The following is a 17,124-nucleotide window of genomic DNA, read 5'->3' on the forward strand; positions in this document are numbered from 1 at the left end:
AAGAGTTCAAATATCTTAACGGTTTTCTAAGTTCTATTTCATGTACAAGGTGGGTGGAAGAGTGACAGTTGTCAACAGAAAAGAGAGCAGTTAAACCAAAGTTAGACATTCTAATCTATCCTCACTCTACTAAAAAATGTTTTTTTTGTCTCCATCGGAGAGAAGATTTTTTGTCACTTCCTGTCCTGACAAATCATGTGCAGAAAGTCCCCTCCCTCAACATGGACACCAACAAGAATAAAAACAGACACTGATTCCAACTCTTCCCCACTCTATACAAAGCAAAATAAACAAATATTGCAGCTCAGTAATCCTTTTAGTGGCTGCATTCATTTCCTTTTTTCAGGCTAAAAACATCTCTGCAAGTACAGGAAAAATACATGTTCACAGCTATCATCTGTGAACTACAAAACACCATCTCTCTATGTAATGGAGATAGAAAAAGGAGGAGGTGTCTTGTGGTCCAGACCAGGAGAGCAGCCTAGGGTGACAACACTGCTTCTTCAAGATACAGTGAACGTTGACATCCTAGGACAGTAAAAGTGTAATCATTAGATTAAAACAAAGAGAAAATGAAAACGAGCCTGAAAAAGAAAACTTTTGCAGACATCTAAGGACTGGTAGGCTGCAATATGTTACAGTTTTGTTTGGGGTTTAGATAATTTTAAAATTACACTAAATATATATATATATTTATATATATATATATATATATATAAGGTACTTATATAGATATATGTTGCACTTTATTTGTGGCATTTGCAGACTATTGTTAATGTCAATGCTTTTGTCCAGCATCTGCTTGTTCAACACCTTCCGGAAGCAGTGGTGAATGGCTTGAGACATTCTGGGCAAAGTTTGGTGAACAGGCTACACTTGCGGATTTAATAGCAGGCAACCCAGACTTCAACCCAGTAAGTATTCTGTAATATATCTCAAATTTTTTTTTCAAGAGAGGCATTCACTGTAATAAAAGTAGGCATTTTTCATTTCTTATTACATTTACATAATGGATACTAGGGATCCACCAAATCTTCAGATTCACAGAGCAGAAAAGTAGTATTATATTTAGGTACATACCTCCTGATTTGAGAGCCTTTGCTGCAAAACACCTGTCCATAAGTATAATAAATAAAACAACCTTATCCTAAACTATTTTCCTGCTTTGGAGCTAACACACTTCACCTGCAGGGAATAGTCCCAGGTGACCCTATCTTAAAGGAACAATTTGTTTAATTACTATGACCAGGGTTACAAAAAAAAAAAAAGAAACATGTTTACACTAGTGGAGTTTGATAGGTGGTGAAGAGGCATTGCACATGGTTGTGGGGCAGTTGTGTCGGTACTGGGGGATATTTTTTGCAGTGCCTGTGTATACCCCCATGTGCTGCAGTTGGGGGGAGGGGCTTAGCGGTGTGTTTTTCACTCCCCCTCACCATCATCACAATTGTAAACCTAACCTAAAGTAAATATGAAATATCTCTTATTAATATTTTGTATTTTCATTTTGAGCCAGCAGGTGTAGCTCCAGTGACCTTTTCTTGCACATTTAGCTATGTACTCAGCTTTCCCAAAAGAAGCCCATTGATCACAGAACTCATGCCACAATGAGTGAGAGCAGTAACTCCTCCTTTATCATACCGCTAGGTCTGTCAGTCAGACAAATGTTGCCCTAAAGCAGGAAGTGACTGCTGTGCTGTCACTTTAGATAACCAATAGCGCTCTGTTAATCCTTTCTCATTTGTTAAAATCTTTTAGCAAAATTAATATTGTGAGTGTTGTAAAACAAAACAATGGTGTAAAAAAAAACAAACAAAACAAAATAAACACGCTTTTGCCAAAAGAGAATTAATTTCCTTTCCTTGTAAGGCGTAATTGGCAACGATAGTCTTGTTGCCTTCCTTTGGAGCAATGTAGTAAGAATTTGTGTGGAGCTGAGGGACATTTACTTTTAATATTGTTGACTATGTAACTAAACTCAGCAGATATGAAATAGAAAATGATAGTGTATGTGGATGTTTACATATTGTCTGATCATTTCTTGTAGGCCACTGCCCTGGACGTATGCAACGGTGTCCAGGTGGCAGAATATGCTATTACCTCTGGAGCCCTGAATAATGAAACAGCCATGTCTGCAATATTGGAAAGCTTAAACACCCCTAACAAAGTGAAAGACTTCTTAGACCAGTGCAACAGTGCTGCTGCGGTAAGTTGTAAGCTTTTACGCATGATGGTTTTGCAAAGAAGAATGTGTCAATGCCACTTTCACTTCAAGCAGTATTTTCATCTGGCGAAGAAGCCAATAGGTCTGTGTAAAAGAACAAACTTTTTTCCAGATGTATCAGTTTACAGTGATGAAACAAACCATTTAACACTGACAGGGCTGCTTACAGTGATCAGCTTTTAATTATTCATGTAAAATGTTTGTCCTGAAAGGAAAAAAAACTATTTGCTGTAGCTGATTATAAGTGTGGTCTGGAGTTTTGTTTCAGTTTGTTAGTATAGTTAAACCTGCTAGTACATCTAACACTCCCCTTACCTTCCCCCCAGACTGACAATGCTGCTCTCCAAAGGTGCTCCCTGTGCGCCTTCATCTAGTGAGGGTACGGGGGGGGGATTATTGGTCAGGTCACCAGGTTAAAACAGAGGGAAAAAGCTTAAAGAAAACTAATGCAGCCACTACATATAATGATATTATAAATATAAATTTTTTGTTCTGGGCTTAATACCTCTTTAAATTTTGTTTAATAGTGCTTATTTTCCCCTATTATAGTTAAAGCCTAAAACCAGACCACATTTTTTTCTAATTTCTGTTTGTTGTTTAGATTGGATAGATTTTGCCTGCAGATTGAAAGATGCTTGGGCACCTCATTCCAAAGTCATAGACATTAAATGGAGTTGGCCCCCACTTTGAAGCTCAAACAGGCTCTTGCTCTTCAGGGAAGGCTTTCCACATGATTTTGGATTGTGTCTGTGAGAATTTGTGCCCATTCAGGAAAAAGAGCATTTATGAGGTCAGGTGTTGATGTTGGATGAAAAGACCTGCCTGGCAGTTGGCATTCCAGTTCATGCCAAAGGTGTTCAGCTGGGTTGAAGTCAGTATTCTATGAAGGTTGCTGGAGTTTTCCACACCAAATTCATCAACCCATGTCTCTATGGAGCTTGCTCTGTGCATAGGGGCACACATACTGTATGCTGGAACAAAGTTGGAATCTCATTAATGTCTAAAAGGTTTTGGTATACTGTAGCATTAACAGTTTCCTTCATCGGAAACATCTGAACTCAACTTACTTGTTGTTCATAGAACTCAACCACATTTTTTTTCATAGAACTCATCCCATCAGTATCCAACCAAAATAGAAGTATATATTTTAGATGGGCTTGGTCTTTAATCGTAAAGTGCCTATTGCTATAGAAATGTGGTTGAATCACCCCCATTGGTCACCAGTCACCAATGAGTAACTCTTCCTAATGGGGACACAGCAATGGAAAGGTGACATGGGCTCTAACCCTACACCAAAACGTAAAAAGTGCTGGCTATAAACACACTTTATTGGTGCTTAGCTCATGTAGAATAAGGAGAAGGGCAGCCTAGATGGATCATTTGGCCTTTTTTGTTTTGCTGCCATTTTTTTTTAGATGTTGATTTTTAAACTGCATGGTTAATGATTTGTAGGAGCAACTGCAGAACAGCCCATTGGGAGATTTGATCCTGAATGCGACTCTTGAAGTACTCAGTCCAGTCATTAATACTTTCCAGCCTTCTGACTGGAAGGAGTGGACCCAGGATACACTACAGTATGTCCTGCACAATATTGATACAACAGAACTGAAGATAATCAACTACCCCATGACCTGCGACTCGTATCAAGAACTGTACGTACATGTGTTTCTAAATACTAGTTGTTTTATTTCATATGCTGGTTGTCATGTGCACTTGTGGTCTAAGACTGTGTAAATATGAACTTATGAACAATTCCTATCTGCCAATTCAGAAGGTGGAGCTGTATGTAAGAGTATTTTTATGCTTTGAAAAATTTCTCTCTGCAGGGGTAGGGCTAAAGGTAGACCTGCGCCGCAGACACAGCCTGTTCCTTCCCTCTTAGCAGATAAAACCTTGCCTTACCTAGTACCTAGTAGTCAACACAGCCACCCATAAGGCATACTGGCAGTGCTGAACCCTCTTATTATAAAACCTGGCATGCTTTTTAAACTTAATGTCATGGGTACACACTTCAATAAACTTTTATTTTTTTAAGTAACCAAGAACAGATACATTACGGTTAGAGAATTTTTTTTTTTTAGGTTTGTGTGCTTTTTACCTATGGGGACAGCAAACTACATTTCATTTAGAGATATAGCAAAAGTCATTGCCCTCCTGAGGATTTACACCTCTTTCTGACCAGGCAATTTTTTGCGATACTTTGACAATTTCACAGTCATGCAACGCTGCACCTAAATGAAATTTATGTCCTTTTTTTCCCACGAATTGAGCTTTCTTTTGGTGGTATTTGATTGCATGTGCATTTTTTATTTTTTGCGCTAAAAAAAAGGAGGCCGTCATTTTTAAGAAAAAAAACAATGTTTTTGACTTTTTGCTATTAATCATGTCCAGTAAAAAAATTTTAAAAATCTAATTTTGTCATAAATTTAAGCCAAAATGTATTCTGCTACGTGTCATTGCTAAAAACAATCCCAATACGTGTAAATTAATTGGTTTACGTGAAAGTTATAGCATTTATAAATGGCGGTATATCTACTGGGCTTTTAAAAAAATATTTTTACTAGTAATGGCGGCGATCAGCGACTTATAGAGGGACTGCGGCAGGCATTCTGACACAGGGGGGAACTGACCTGGTGTCCCTGACATCCCCAGTGATACCAATACAGTGATCAGTGCTAAAAAAAAGCACTGACACTGTACTAATGGCACTGGGCAGGAAAGGGTTAACATGAGGGACAATCAAAGGGTTAACTGTGTGCTGTTTTACATAGTGCTGTGTCTGTGTGCTTCACTGTAAGCACACTGCTTTGTATGGCTTTGCTATGCACAGCCACCCAAAGCAGTGTGCATGAGCCGACAGGGAGGAGAACTGTTTTGTTTACAATCAGTTCTCCTCCCTGTCAGAGATCCTCGGCAATCACCGGGGGCCGGCGAGTTATCACCGGCCGGGACCTGGTGATTGACAGCAAATGGCAATTTGGGCATGTCCCCTACCTGGAAATGCAAAATCACGTATATATACATGATTTTGCGCACCCGTTCTACCCTGTAGTATTTCTGCTATAGGGTGGTTGGGAAACGGATAAGATGGCTGCTTTGAGCAGGCAGCCATCCATGCAAGCATCATCTGACTATCTTCAGGAGTGGCATGGAGATCTGGCAGGCATAAAGTCGACACTGCATTCCATAACCTAATTTTTAAGGGTTCCTTTTTTATTTAACTTTATAGTATAGCCAGTATGGAAACTTAGCCTGTGTAAGGAAGGTTTTGTATACATGAGTATATGTTTTATTTATTTCAGGATTTACATGTCTCCTTTTGTGCTCCAATTACTTTTGTAATCAATTTAATTGAAAAGCAGGGTGGTGCACCTCCTTCCCACTGAAAGGAACAATTCTTCAAATACTTTCTCTAGATGAGTCAAGTAGCAGAGGGGAAAGAGCAAGAGACTTCACAAGGACTAAATGGGGCCTCATTTCATGAAAACGCTACCTGTTTACTGTTTTGGCATCTTTTGATCTCACAGCAAGTCTAGCAGACAAGGTGGGGTTTATTTACTAAAGCTGGAGAGTCCAAAATCAGACTCCCTTCTGCATAGAAACCAATCAGCTTCTAACCTCAGCTTGTTCAATGAAGCTTTGGCAATGAAACCTGGAAGCTGATTGGTTTCTATGCAGAAGGGAGTCTGATTTTGGACTCTCCAGCTTTAGTTAATAAACCCCGGTCTGTCTGATTGAAAATAACAAAATCTCTGAAGACTTTATTGATGCCAAGCACACAGGATGCCCCTGGTAGCCAGAGACCAAGTGGTTAGGGCTGTCTAGGCTTTAGATAACAGGGCAACAATTGCTAATTTTCTTTTTGAAATGCTAATTGGACTCTGTAAACACTGAAATCATTGGATCAGCATAACAACCAGGTAACCAGTATATTTCACTAGTTAATAAAGGTCAGGAGAGGCAGTTTATTTGGTCATGCTGACATCTTATTTGTGGTTGTCTTTAAGTTTCATGTACACTTTTTGAAATCATTTCAGTTTTAGAGCACACGATAACGGAAGGACATTTTTTCTACTACAGGCTGACTGGGTTAAACAACGTGTTTGATGCAATGAGTGAGGAGTCACGGCAGGCTGTATTTGACACATGTATCCAACCACAGTTTGATCACATTGTGGCTACATCAGGTAACCTAAATAATGTTGACATCATTGGTCGAAAAAAAACCCAATAGAAATCATAATATTGTTTCAAGCCTTGAGAGCATTTTGAATTTGTTTACTTACTAACCCTTGAAGTGCAATTGATCTTTATTTGAAATCAAGCTCCTTAAGTCCCTGTAGTAAAGTTTAAAACTTTCAACATCTCTAGTTCCCAGACAATCCTACTAACCGCAAGCATTAATTATGGGTGAGCCTTCCTGTACCTCCAGGTCTCCTCCACTCATACTAATCCCAGTTATTGATTGTGGGTGTGTCTTCTTGCACCTCAGACCCTCGTTTTCTAATCCCTAGCATTGATTATCTTCCTGCAGCTCCGATTCCCATTGGCTGTACTAGTAGGTAGTAGATTGCTGGTGTCTTCCTGCACCCCATTGGCAAAGATTGTGAGTGTGTCTACCTGCAACTTTAGGTTTCATTGGCTATACTAATCCTTTGACACAGATCTGGTGTGTTTTTTTTTGCTGCACCTCCAGTTCCCATTGGTTACAGTATTCCCCAATGTACTTGTGTTTTTCTGCACCTCCATTTCCCATTGGCGGTACTAATACCCAGCACTGAATGTAGGTATGTCTTTCTCAGTCCCAGATCCCATAAACTATGCTAATCCCCAGCGCTGAAGGGAATCCAGTGGGCATCCTTCTTATATTGAATGACAAAGGATACAGAAAATGACGTCATGAGATTCCTTTCATGATGTAATTGACCTAATAAGGGCATAATATAATTCCTTATAATTAGGTTCTAGTAATATGGAGCAAGCACCTAATTATCTATAAATGCTTATTAACATAATTTTTTTCTCCCATGTTGTAGGTGTTAAGTGCGGAAGTACAACAGACAATATTGAAGTATGGGTCCTAAAGAACTTTGGCGAATTTTCCGTGTATGTAGAGGTCAAACAATTTATGGAATGGAATGTTAACTACAACGCTGTGAGTATAAGTGCAGTCTTTGCAGATTTTCTGTACCTGTTCTTCTTTAACACCATTGATTGTATTTGTGTTTCCTTGTCATCTTCCAGGTTACTCAGATCAATAATTTGAGCCCTGACCAGCTGGTTGATGTTCTTGTCTCTTCAATCACCAAGGAGGGAGTTTCCTGCCAGGTTGCAGCCAGGTTGGAGCAGTTTGAAGTTAGTGGTGTCTACAGCTTCCTGGATACACTGTCTACGACTCTGACAGAGGTATGGTTACACATGCAAAACCTTTAAGGGAACCTATAACATGTCTTCTGCAAATACACATTTTTATTCAATATTGCAGTCTAAATGTAATAATGTTAATCATTTTCATGCTTACTTGGCCATCTATTATGTCAGGCAGTGCAATCTGTGTTCTTGCAGCGAGAATAATATTACACATAGAAATTTTATTGTGTTCAAGTTAGAGGTGATCCATACATTTCCAAAGATCTGTGTGTACAATATATATATATATATATATATATATATATATACATTTTGTAGATAATTTTTTTTACTATGAATTTTGTGTTTATCTTGTTTTACAGAAGAACATAAATTTGGTGTCAAGTGTGGTTGGCTCTGATCTCCTGTCTTCATCTCTCTCCATCATCAAAAGCTCTCTGTCCTCTTATAGCTTTAGTGATTGGGAAACCTTGGTGACTGTTAGACTACAACAATTATTTTTCAGCATAAACTCTAACCAGTTGTCCATCCTGTTGGAATCTGCTGACTGCAGTGCATACAAGTTAATGTAAGTCTGAGATGTGTCACCTATGTTCAAATTTGCTTTTAATTTTATTGTAAATTGTTTTTTGACCATCACTGTGATCAGGAAGAATGTGCTGTAACCCAAAGTACCAGTGTATCAAAGTGTACAATATACAATGACAAAACCTTTTTTTGTTTTAGTTTTGGATAGAGTTACCTACAAAAGTATACAATTGTCATGAGTGCAAGAGGTGAGGAGAAATCATCCAATTTGGACAAGTTTTCTGGTGGCAGCTGTCCACGACAGGATGTTTTCTCACTTAGGGGATATTTCCTCTCACATCCCATTGAGCCTTCCCAGTAGGACTCAGACAGCATAAAAACCTAACAAGAGTTGGTGTTAACTACTCTATCTAAAGTTAAAATTATACAAACAAGTTTGGGCTATATGTACACTTTAAGAACTATGCATTAAAGACCTACTTTTTTTTGTGAAATGTAAAAACAGTGTTTGACATTCTCTATATGGTTTCTGTTTTGTGTCGCACAGTTTGAAGCAGTTGAATGAAAAATATACGAGCTTCACACCTGACACTCGCCAAAGCATGTATGGAGTTTTGAATGGCTATATCAGCAGCAAAAAAACAGATTCAGGTATAGTCAGCACTTAAATGGAAATATTACACTATATTGAATGAAATTGTTAGGGCGTGGCCGTTCTGGTGAGAGCTGGAAGATCGCATTTTTGTGTATATACCTTATTTCCTTATTATAAAATGATCTTCAAATCTCTATAGTTCTTTCTATGACTTTGCAGTTTTCCCAGACTATGATGATTGGTGGAGGGAGTCATTGGGGGGAGATTTACTAAAACTGGAGCAGGCAAACTCTGGTGCATCTCAACATAGAAATCAATCAGCTTCCAAGTTTTATTGTCAAAGCATAACTGAACCAGCTGAAGTTAGAAGCTGATTGGCTACCATGCACAACTGCACCAGATTCTGCATGCACTCGTTTTCGTAAATCACCCCCATTGTTTTCCCCTCCTGCCATAATATGCATGAGTTCCATCAACCACGTCAGGGTAATTCTATACAGCATAAAGTGGTTACTATACAAGCTGCCATATCACCAGAAATTCACTGCAAATATTGTTTGTGACAAGAAGAAAATGTAAGAAAGATTAGTTACTTTTCTGGGCACTTGAGAGCTAACTTTCTGTCATTTGTTTCTTGCAGGTTTCTGTCTTGAGGGTGGAGAGGACAGCACCACTGCAGTCATGAACTCATTTGGCCAATTTTCATCTTATTTGGATTACTCCCAGTTCACGATAGTCTATCCCAATTTTCGATGGGTAGGTGTGCTTTTATGTCATACTGGCTTGGTTGACCACAAGCATAAAATAGCATGGAGGGAAGACAGCATGTTCTTATAGCATTCAATCATATTGGTCTAACATTATTATTATATTAGTATTATTATTATTATACAAGGTTTATATAATGCCAGCGGTTTGCACATCTATTTACAAAAAAGGGAGACAATACAGATGCAATATAAATCAATACAAGAGGATTAGGAGAACCCTGCTCATTGAAGCTTACAGTCTAACATAAATTAGAGTGTAAAGACTCATCATGTGATCGGTTGTGATGGGTAATGACTCCCCCCTATTTTTTTTTTTATTCGAGATGGATGTAGGGGCTTCTATTGCAAAGGTCTTTCTCAGTGTACATTACACTAAACCTGAACTTTCTTAATTACTGACCCAGAGCAACAGCACCTATCAAGTGTACTTAAAATGTATCTTAGGCCAAAACCATTTATCTTAGTTTTGGAAGGGTTTATATTGCTGTTTTTCCTGCTAGAGAAAGCCTTTGTCATCAGGACAGAAAATGATGGAAATTAGGACGTCTTATAATAGTCATTGCAACAGTAATAGAAAGCAAATCTTTCAACCTGTTCTGGTGACAAAACGTCTTGGTGTGTGGCTGGAACAGAAATTGAAGAGAAAACTCACTATGAGGGGAGACAAAAAAAATCCCCTGACATAATAATAAGTTTATCTAAAGATAGGTCAGTGTATTTTCTCCACAGTCTTGTATCTTGCTTAGTCCTCACTGCAATCCACCACTTCAATGGGAAAAACTCAGATTTTCCTATGGCTACAACATGTTACAATAGGCAAATCCTACAACAGGGACACCTGTTTAGGTGACAACAAGTCTTGTACTCCAGTGGGGATAACTCCCATTTTCCCAAGGCTTTTAAACCTAAGAGTGTGACTTTCTCAGTGAAGACAGTTGGTGTCACTGTCTTGGTTGTCCTGAGTACATATACTTCTTTAGAGATTCTACTAGAGCAGTGGTTCTCAACCTGTGGGTCGCGACCCCTTTGGGGGTCGAACGACCCTTTCACAGGGGTCCCCTAAGACCATCAGAAAACACATATTTCCGATGTGTAAAGAGCAGCTACTGTGTAGAAAGCAGCTGCTGTGTTGAAAGCAGCTACTCTGTTAAAAGCAGCTACTGTGTTGAAAGCAGCAGTATTAGAGGTAAAACGACACTTATAAATTATAATTACTGGGTAAATAATTTTATGGTTGGGGGTCACCACAACATGAGGAACTGTATTAAAGGGTCACGGCATTAGGAAGGTTGAGAATCACTGTACTAGAGGGTTGGGAGGGGATATTGTGAAAAAGACCTTCTAGTAGAACCTTCAAAATTGGGGAGCAATGGTTTCTTCAATATTTCTATTAAGTCAGATTTCCTTTAAATGTAGTTGATCTTGCAGTCTTCTTTTGCAGAATGTTTGTCTATTTGTACAACTGTCCATAAAAGCCTCTTAAAAATAAAAGCAAAGTTACATTTGCAAGCTGGGTCGTTATCAACATCTTTTCACTTTGTCTAAAAAAAATGTTGCTTTCTCCATTTAGGTGTCTGCAGTAGGAATCCTGAGCACCAGCCAGCTGGCCACTGTGACCCTCACCGAAAATGTATTTAATACTCAAGACCAGGCTGATGTGATCATTGGTAGACTGGGACAGATGTCTTTCACAGAGATAGATGCATACCTCAATGCCTTCCAAGCAATTGCACAGGCGGTAGGTTGCAGTTGTATCTTTTCTATGTTACCAGTGTCTACGTTTAATTTTCAGAAGTGTTGTGTTGTAAATATTCTTGATCATGTAAGAATACAACTTCCAGACAGAAAAGTAACTGGTATGAATGAACAAGGGTGCCAAAATAGTTTTGCAATACCACCAGTTTCATTAACAGCCCACCACTAGCCAGATTTCTTTTACATTCTAGATAAAGCTGGGAAAGATTAGACCCACAGTAAGCTTTGCCCTGCTGTATGTAGAGACCACTTGTAGCCTGACTGGGGTTATAACCCTTCCCTGGTTTGTCCAAAACTAAAACAAACATTTGGTTGGAGTAGTTCAGAAAATAGATACCAACCTAGCATGGCTATTGAAATCTCAGAACCAGATAGACAGAAATATAATGCTTTGAAAGATCACTTTTCCTATAGATACTTCAGGTATGCGTTCACCAACTGTGTGTAGAATGTTTTCTTTATATTGTATAATCTCACTAATCACCCCTTCTTCTTCTACAGAAAAGCTATGTGGCCATTCCATTTGGAGCCTCCTCACAGTCCATCTTCAGTGCCATCTTTGTCAAAGTCTCAGAAAGATTCAGCTCTTTCACCGATAACCAGTGGAGTAATTATTTTGGCTCTAGCTCTGCCTTATTTAGCTTGTTCTTCCCATCCTTCCAAGTGAGCCAGATTCAACTGATACCTGAAAACCTCAACTGTGGAGCTTTCCAGTCTGTGTAAGTAAAGAAGAGCAATAGAAGTGCCTCAGCAGCCCACATGTATTAATTGTCTAAAGGTTAATTCTTATTGTGCCCCATACTAACCAGTCAGAATCCTTTTTCAATGTATCCAGTATAGAATAAAAATAATTGCTTGAATTTAAATAATGACTAATTTTTAGCCTAAAGTTTCCACATGTTTAGATTCCTTGGCTGCTCTTTGTTAAAGTTTTATTATAAATGAAAAAGGAGCTTCAGTCAGTTCTAAATAAATTATGTCAGCAGCTACAAAAACTGAAAAATTTTATTAGAAAGACACTCACCAGGCCAGGGGTGGACTGACCATTTGGAAACTCAGGCACTGCCCGAGGGCCCGGGGTCAGTAGTGGGCCCCATGAGATGTCAGTCCGCCCCTGCACCAGGCCAGGGATCCAGTGCTTTCTTCACCCATTGCACTGTCAACTTGACTTTGGGAATCTGGCTGCTCCATACTGCGCATGCGCCAGACGCGCCATGCTACCTAAATGGTCCTGTAGCCTCCTGGGACCTGTGATGTGTCTAAGGAGGTTGTGGGCAAATGGGGAGGGGGGGCAGCTCCCTCCTGGATTGCCTAGGCAATCCCAGTGGAAGTTGGAAACTAGAAACCTCCCCCCCCCAAAAAAAAAATATTTTTTAGACTTTATCTGTGACCTATCCTGAAAATGCTGGTTGTTTGGCACATTGGCTTTGCTACATAGATCTTAAAAAAAGCATGTATATTGGATGCTGTACCTTTATTAGCTGCACATTTGCTTAGGGTCAGCAACTCATTGAAGTCAGCGGCAGTCAAGGATCAAGTGCTTTCAGAAAATATGGGAGCCTACTTGTTTATCTCAAGACAGATAGAATGGGTTCAGTCAAGATTTGCATTCACTTTTGTTTTTGACCCTGGCATGGATCTTTTGTTTTTATCAAGGCTATACTTAGGTTAAGTTTTGGAAACATTTGAATCTGAACCTGTGATTCCTCAGGACAATGATTCCCAATGCTACCTGTCAAAGGGCGCATTTCATGCAAATTAGGGAGAGACTTTGTGCTTCAAGTATGCAACACATGGCTGCTGTCTTGCCTGGAGGCAACATAAAAGCCCTACTTGATCTAGCAGTAGGGGTCTGGAGAAATGTATGCACAACTCAGATTAAGGTCACAAAAGCTTATTTTAGAACTTTGTTAACTGTGAGCTGAAAACAATTGTTTTTTAACTAGGTGTATTATTCTCTCTCTCCTCTCAATATGCAGTGTTTCTGGGTTTAGCAGTTCCTACGGACAATTGCAAACTGAAGTACAAGCTGCAACTTATGGAAAGATCAAATCATACCTGACAGGACAAAAAGCAAGAATGGGTAAGAAAGCACATGTTACTGCATGGCTTCTCCCTTTAATGTCCTTATTTATAAACAAGTTGCTCTCCAGTGTTTAATTTTTAAAGGTCAGTCTGCTCAAAGTTGATATTTCAGTTATGATTGGAGCAATGTCATTGAAGCTGATTTTGAGCTGGTTATGTGTAATTTGCTTGAAAAAACACCTACCGTATATACTCGAGTATAAGCCGACCCGAATATAAGCCGAGGTACCTAATTTTACCACAAAAAACTGGGAAAAACTATTGACTCAAGTATAAGCCGAGGGGGGAGGAATAGTGCCCCATCGTTGGTGTCAGTGGGGGGAGGAATAGTGCCCCATCGTTGGTGTCAGTGGGGGGAGGAATAGTGCCCCATCGTTGGTGACCCCTGCTCCAGCCTGGGCTCGCTCGCTCCCTCCCTCTCCCATGGTACACACTTACCGGTCAGATGTCTTCCTTCTCCGGCTGCTCTCCTCCTCTTCACTCGCTCGATCTTCGCGGTGCCGCTCGGTTCCTCCTCTCCAAGCTCCACCTCCTCGCCGGTGATTGGGCGCCTGTGTGCCTCTCCTGAGCTACAGTTCCGGCGGCCAATCACCGGCGAGGATTGATCCCGGGGGTGTGTCCAGATGACAGGGACGGCATGTCATCTGCAGACGTTCACTCAAGTATAAGCCGAGGGGGGCGTTTTTCAGCACAAAAAATGTGCTGAAAAACTCGGCTTATACTCGAGTATATACGGTACTCTTTTTTTGTTCCTTTTTAATAAGAGGTTATGCTAATTTGGCAAAGGGGGATAGCTGACTGGGGTTTATTTAGGGTCATTAGGTTTAAAGAAGTCCAAGATAGGCAAAAAAAATCACCCATTAGTACACCCTACTACACAAAGCGCTAAACAGTTAATACAATTTTGACAATCCTTATCATTTAGGAGAAACATCTAACTGAATTTTCATGACCTCATTTCTGTAATTCAAAAGATAACAGCATCTGTTCTGCCAAGGAGGAGGTGTAACAGCAGGGATTGCATCATATCCTCTCCTCTCTCTCTCTGCAATAAAAGGAAACTACAGTTTCCATCAACCACAGAGAATTATAGTGAATGTGAGCGGGTACACTAGGCCTGTACATGTTGAATGTGTTTGAGTCTCTGTCCGCCCACCACTACAAGTGGGGCTGTACTACATCATAGCTTCCTAGAGAAAGAGCTACAGAAGGGATGTGCCAAGACCAGTGGCTGGGGTAATAGGAGGCATAGCAGCCACTAGTCTTACAAACAGGAAACCAAAGAGAAATAGCTGTTTGATTTGAAAATGAATAGGCTATTTCAGAGCAACTACTGAGTGAACCAGAAGATGGATGACATATTCAGTGACAGTAGAAAATCAGCAACAAGAACAGGTAAAGACGTTTTTGCCTGGAGTTCTGCTTTAACTCATGTAGTGCTTTTTTATTTGTATTTTTTTCCCTTTTTTTGTGAATTTGATAAGTATGTCATTTTATTTAACTTTTTTCTCTATTTTTCTGTGATTTTTCTTTCTGTGATTAACCAGCATAAATATATGGATGCTAGTGAGATGCTTTTTTGGGTTCCAGAATAAATGAAAGTAGTGCCATTTAAAGCCCATTGAAACCACAAAAATCCGTTGACTCCAATGTATTTTGCAAACATGGCAAAAGTTTGCCAAAATATACAGATTTTACTGAAATTTACAGGAAATGTAAAATTGTTAATGTGACTAATCCCTTGTTATGGGTGAACTTTCCTGGATGCACTGACCCACTGATCTCTAGAGGACACCTGGGGAGAGATATCGAAAAAGGTGCAGTGTCAGATTAATTTATGCATCATACAGATAGTCAGTCTTCCCCTTTGTACCTGTGTTGATGGGATATGGGCTTGTGTCAATAACATCAGTTTGACATTAGTTTAAGATACATCTGAAATGATTCAAAACTAACTGACAGGTGCATTGGACCCACAGTTCCCCTACTTTTGAGCTGCTTATGACCTGCATCAGGAGAGTTTTGTTTTCCTGTTCTCTTGTATGGGAGTAGAAAATCCATCTGATACAAACATAAGGCTATTGACAAAGGCCCTTATAGTGCTTATGTTCGATTTGCAGAGCTTAGAGCTCTAGTTCATAGACCCCACTGTCAGAATCCTCAAAAGGTTTATTTAAAGTGGTTGTAAACCTCAGACATGAAATAGGAAAAAGCATATCCTTCTATAGTGTGTACATGTCTCAATGTAGAGAACCGAGTGTCATTTCTGTCAGCTGCCTCATTCCTCTGCTATCTGCATGAGTCACTTCTGACCAGGGGCGGACTGACAACTCATGGAGCCCCCGGGCAATAGGGGATCGTGGGGCCCCTGTGTCCTTGCCCAAACTCAAAAAAGCCTATGGAAAAGGTACCAGGGGCATCTCATGGGGCCCTCTACTGACCTCCGGCCCTCAGGCAGCGCCCGGGTTTCCAAATGGTCAGTCTGCCCCTGCTTCTGACAAGTTTTCCTGACACAAAGAGAAAAAAGGTGACAGGGGAGGATAGCCTCAGAATTATTCCTGTGAGCAGTGTGTAGGGGTGTGTGTCCCATCTCTCTAATCAGCTATCAGAACTCTCCTCACTAAGTGTAACTTCAGCTGCCAGCCCCCTGCTTTTCAGAGCTGAGAGATCCTGCGTAAATTTTGCACTCTTATTGATGTAGGGGACAGATGGCTGCAGACAAACAGGTACAACCTATGTAGGAGGATTTGTTTAATCTTTGTGTATCACCTGAGGCCAGTCACTTCACTTGAGTATATGTGAGGGCTTACAACCATAAACTGGTTAAAACTAAAACATAGTTTCTAAGTAACTAAGCAATTACAGTAGATTGTTTGTCATCCTGCTTTTTTTTTTTTTTTTTTAGGAACTGCATGCCCCATCTCAGGCAACAGTGGTAAATGGCTTGTTCTCAATTTTGGTGAAATGCGTGTACAAGCTTCCATGGCTGAAATTTTTGCTATAAACCCAGACTTTATTGTTGTAAGTACATGTGTGGAAGTTGTTTTACAAGTCCAACTCCAGTCAAAACATTTAGGCTAGTTTTTGATAAAATAGAAAAGGGATAGAACAAAAAGGAGTTAAAATTTCTGTCTCATTTTTATTGCTGTCTCTGCCACTATTGGGAAGATTTCCCTTCACTTACTCTTAAGGCAAGAAGCGAAGCGAAAATCTCTCTAATGTGGACACAGATAAAGTCTAAAAAATATATATTTTAGCATGGTGTGGAAGGGTGAATTGCTGAGAATGTTTTTATTACTGACTATGTCTTCTTTTCTCTGTGGCAATTACACCCTCTGTTTCCCTGGGGGGGGGGGGGGGGGGTCACAGGGACAGGAAGTGAGGGAACATCCCCCCAGTGGGGTCACAACCAGAAATTAAACCCCAAAATAAATTGTAAGACTTCTCAATGCTATAAAATATGTCACACTGGATGAACATTAGGAAAAATATGAGCAGTGACAGGTCCTCCTCAATATTCACCTTACTTGCAATTGTTCTTGTTTTCGGGAAAAATGGACCCCCAGTACTTGATGCTGTGATAGACCATCACACATAAATCCAAACCAGACTTTGACTTTAGTTCTCTCAAGCAAGAGTGTTTGCTAGGGTCTATAGCAGAAACCAGGATTGTCTTTTGAGGTCTACAGAAGACATCCATACTAGCCTGCAGCAGATGCCCCAGTTGGTTGATGAAGCCATGGTCATCAGTGGGTTGTGCAGATAGTGTCCAAACCAATAGAAAATAAATTTTTTAC

General features: G+C 39.9%; 1 protein-coding gene across 2 annotated transcripts in view; it reads left to right on the forward strand.

Annotated features, from left to right (window-relative positions):
* LOC149458513 (uncharacterized) overlaps positions 1-17,124 on the forward strand; it is a 78,844-nt gene that overhangs the window by 45,383 nt on the left and 16,337 nt on the right. For both annotated transcript variants that reach the window (XM_089682094.1, XM_089682095.1), the window contains 13 exons: positions 796-914; positions 2,048-2,206; positions 3,677-3,876; positions 6,305-6,411; positions 7,261-7,379; positions 7,469-7,630; positions 7,957-8,162; positions 8,670-8,773; positions 9,358-9,473; positions 11,058-11,225; positions 11,744-11,961; positions 13,222-13,325; positions 16,233-16,348. In XM_089682094.1, coding sequence (XP_089538220.1) covers positions 796-914; positions 2,048-2,206; positions 3,677-3,876; positions 6,305-6,411; positions 7,261-7,379; positions 7,469-7,630; positions 7,957-8,162; positions 8,670-8,773; positions 9,358-9,473; positions 11,058-11,225; positions 11,744-11,961; positions 13,222-13,325; positions 16,233-16,348 — 1,898 coding nt within the window. The remainder of the gene's footprint in view (positions 1-795; positions 915-2,047; positions 2,207-3,676; positions 3,877-6,304; positions 6,412-7,260; positions 7,380-7,468; positions 7,631-7,956; positions 8,163-8,669; positions 8,774-9,357; positions 9,474-11,057; positions 11,226-11,743; positions 11,962-13,221; positions 13,326-16,232; positions 16,349-17,124) is intronic.

Source organism: Staurois parvus, unplaced genomic scaffold (genome assembly GCF_062004578.1).
Source record: "Staurois parvus isolate SC_StPar_1 unplaced genomic scaffold, SC_StPar_1.0 ptg000285l, whole genome shotgun sequence".
Classification (NCBI taxonomy): Eukaryota; Metazoa; Chordata; class Amphibia; order Anura; family Ranidae; genus Staurois; species Staurois parvus.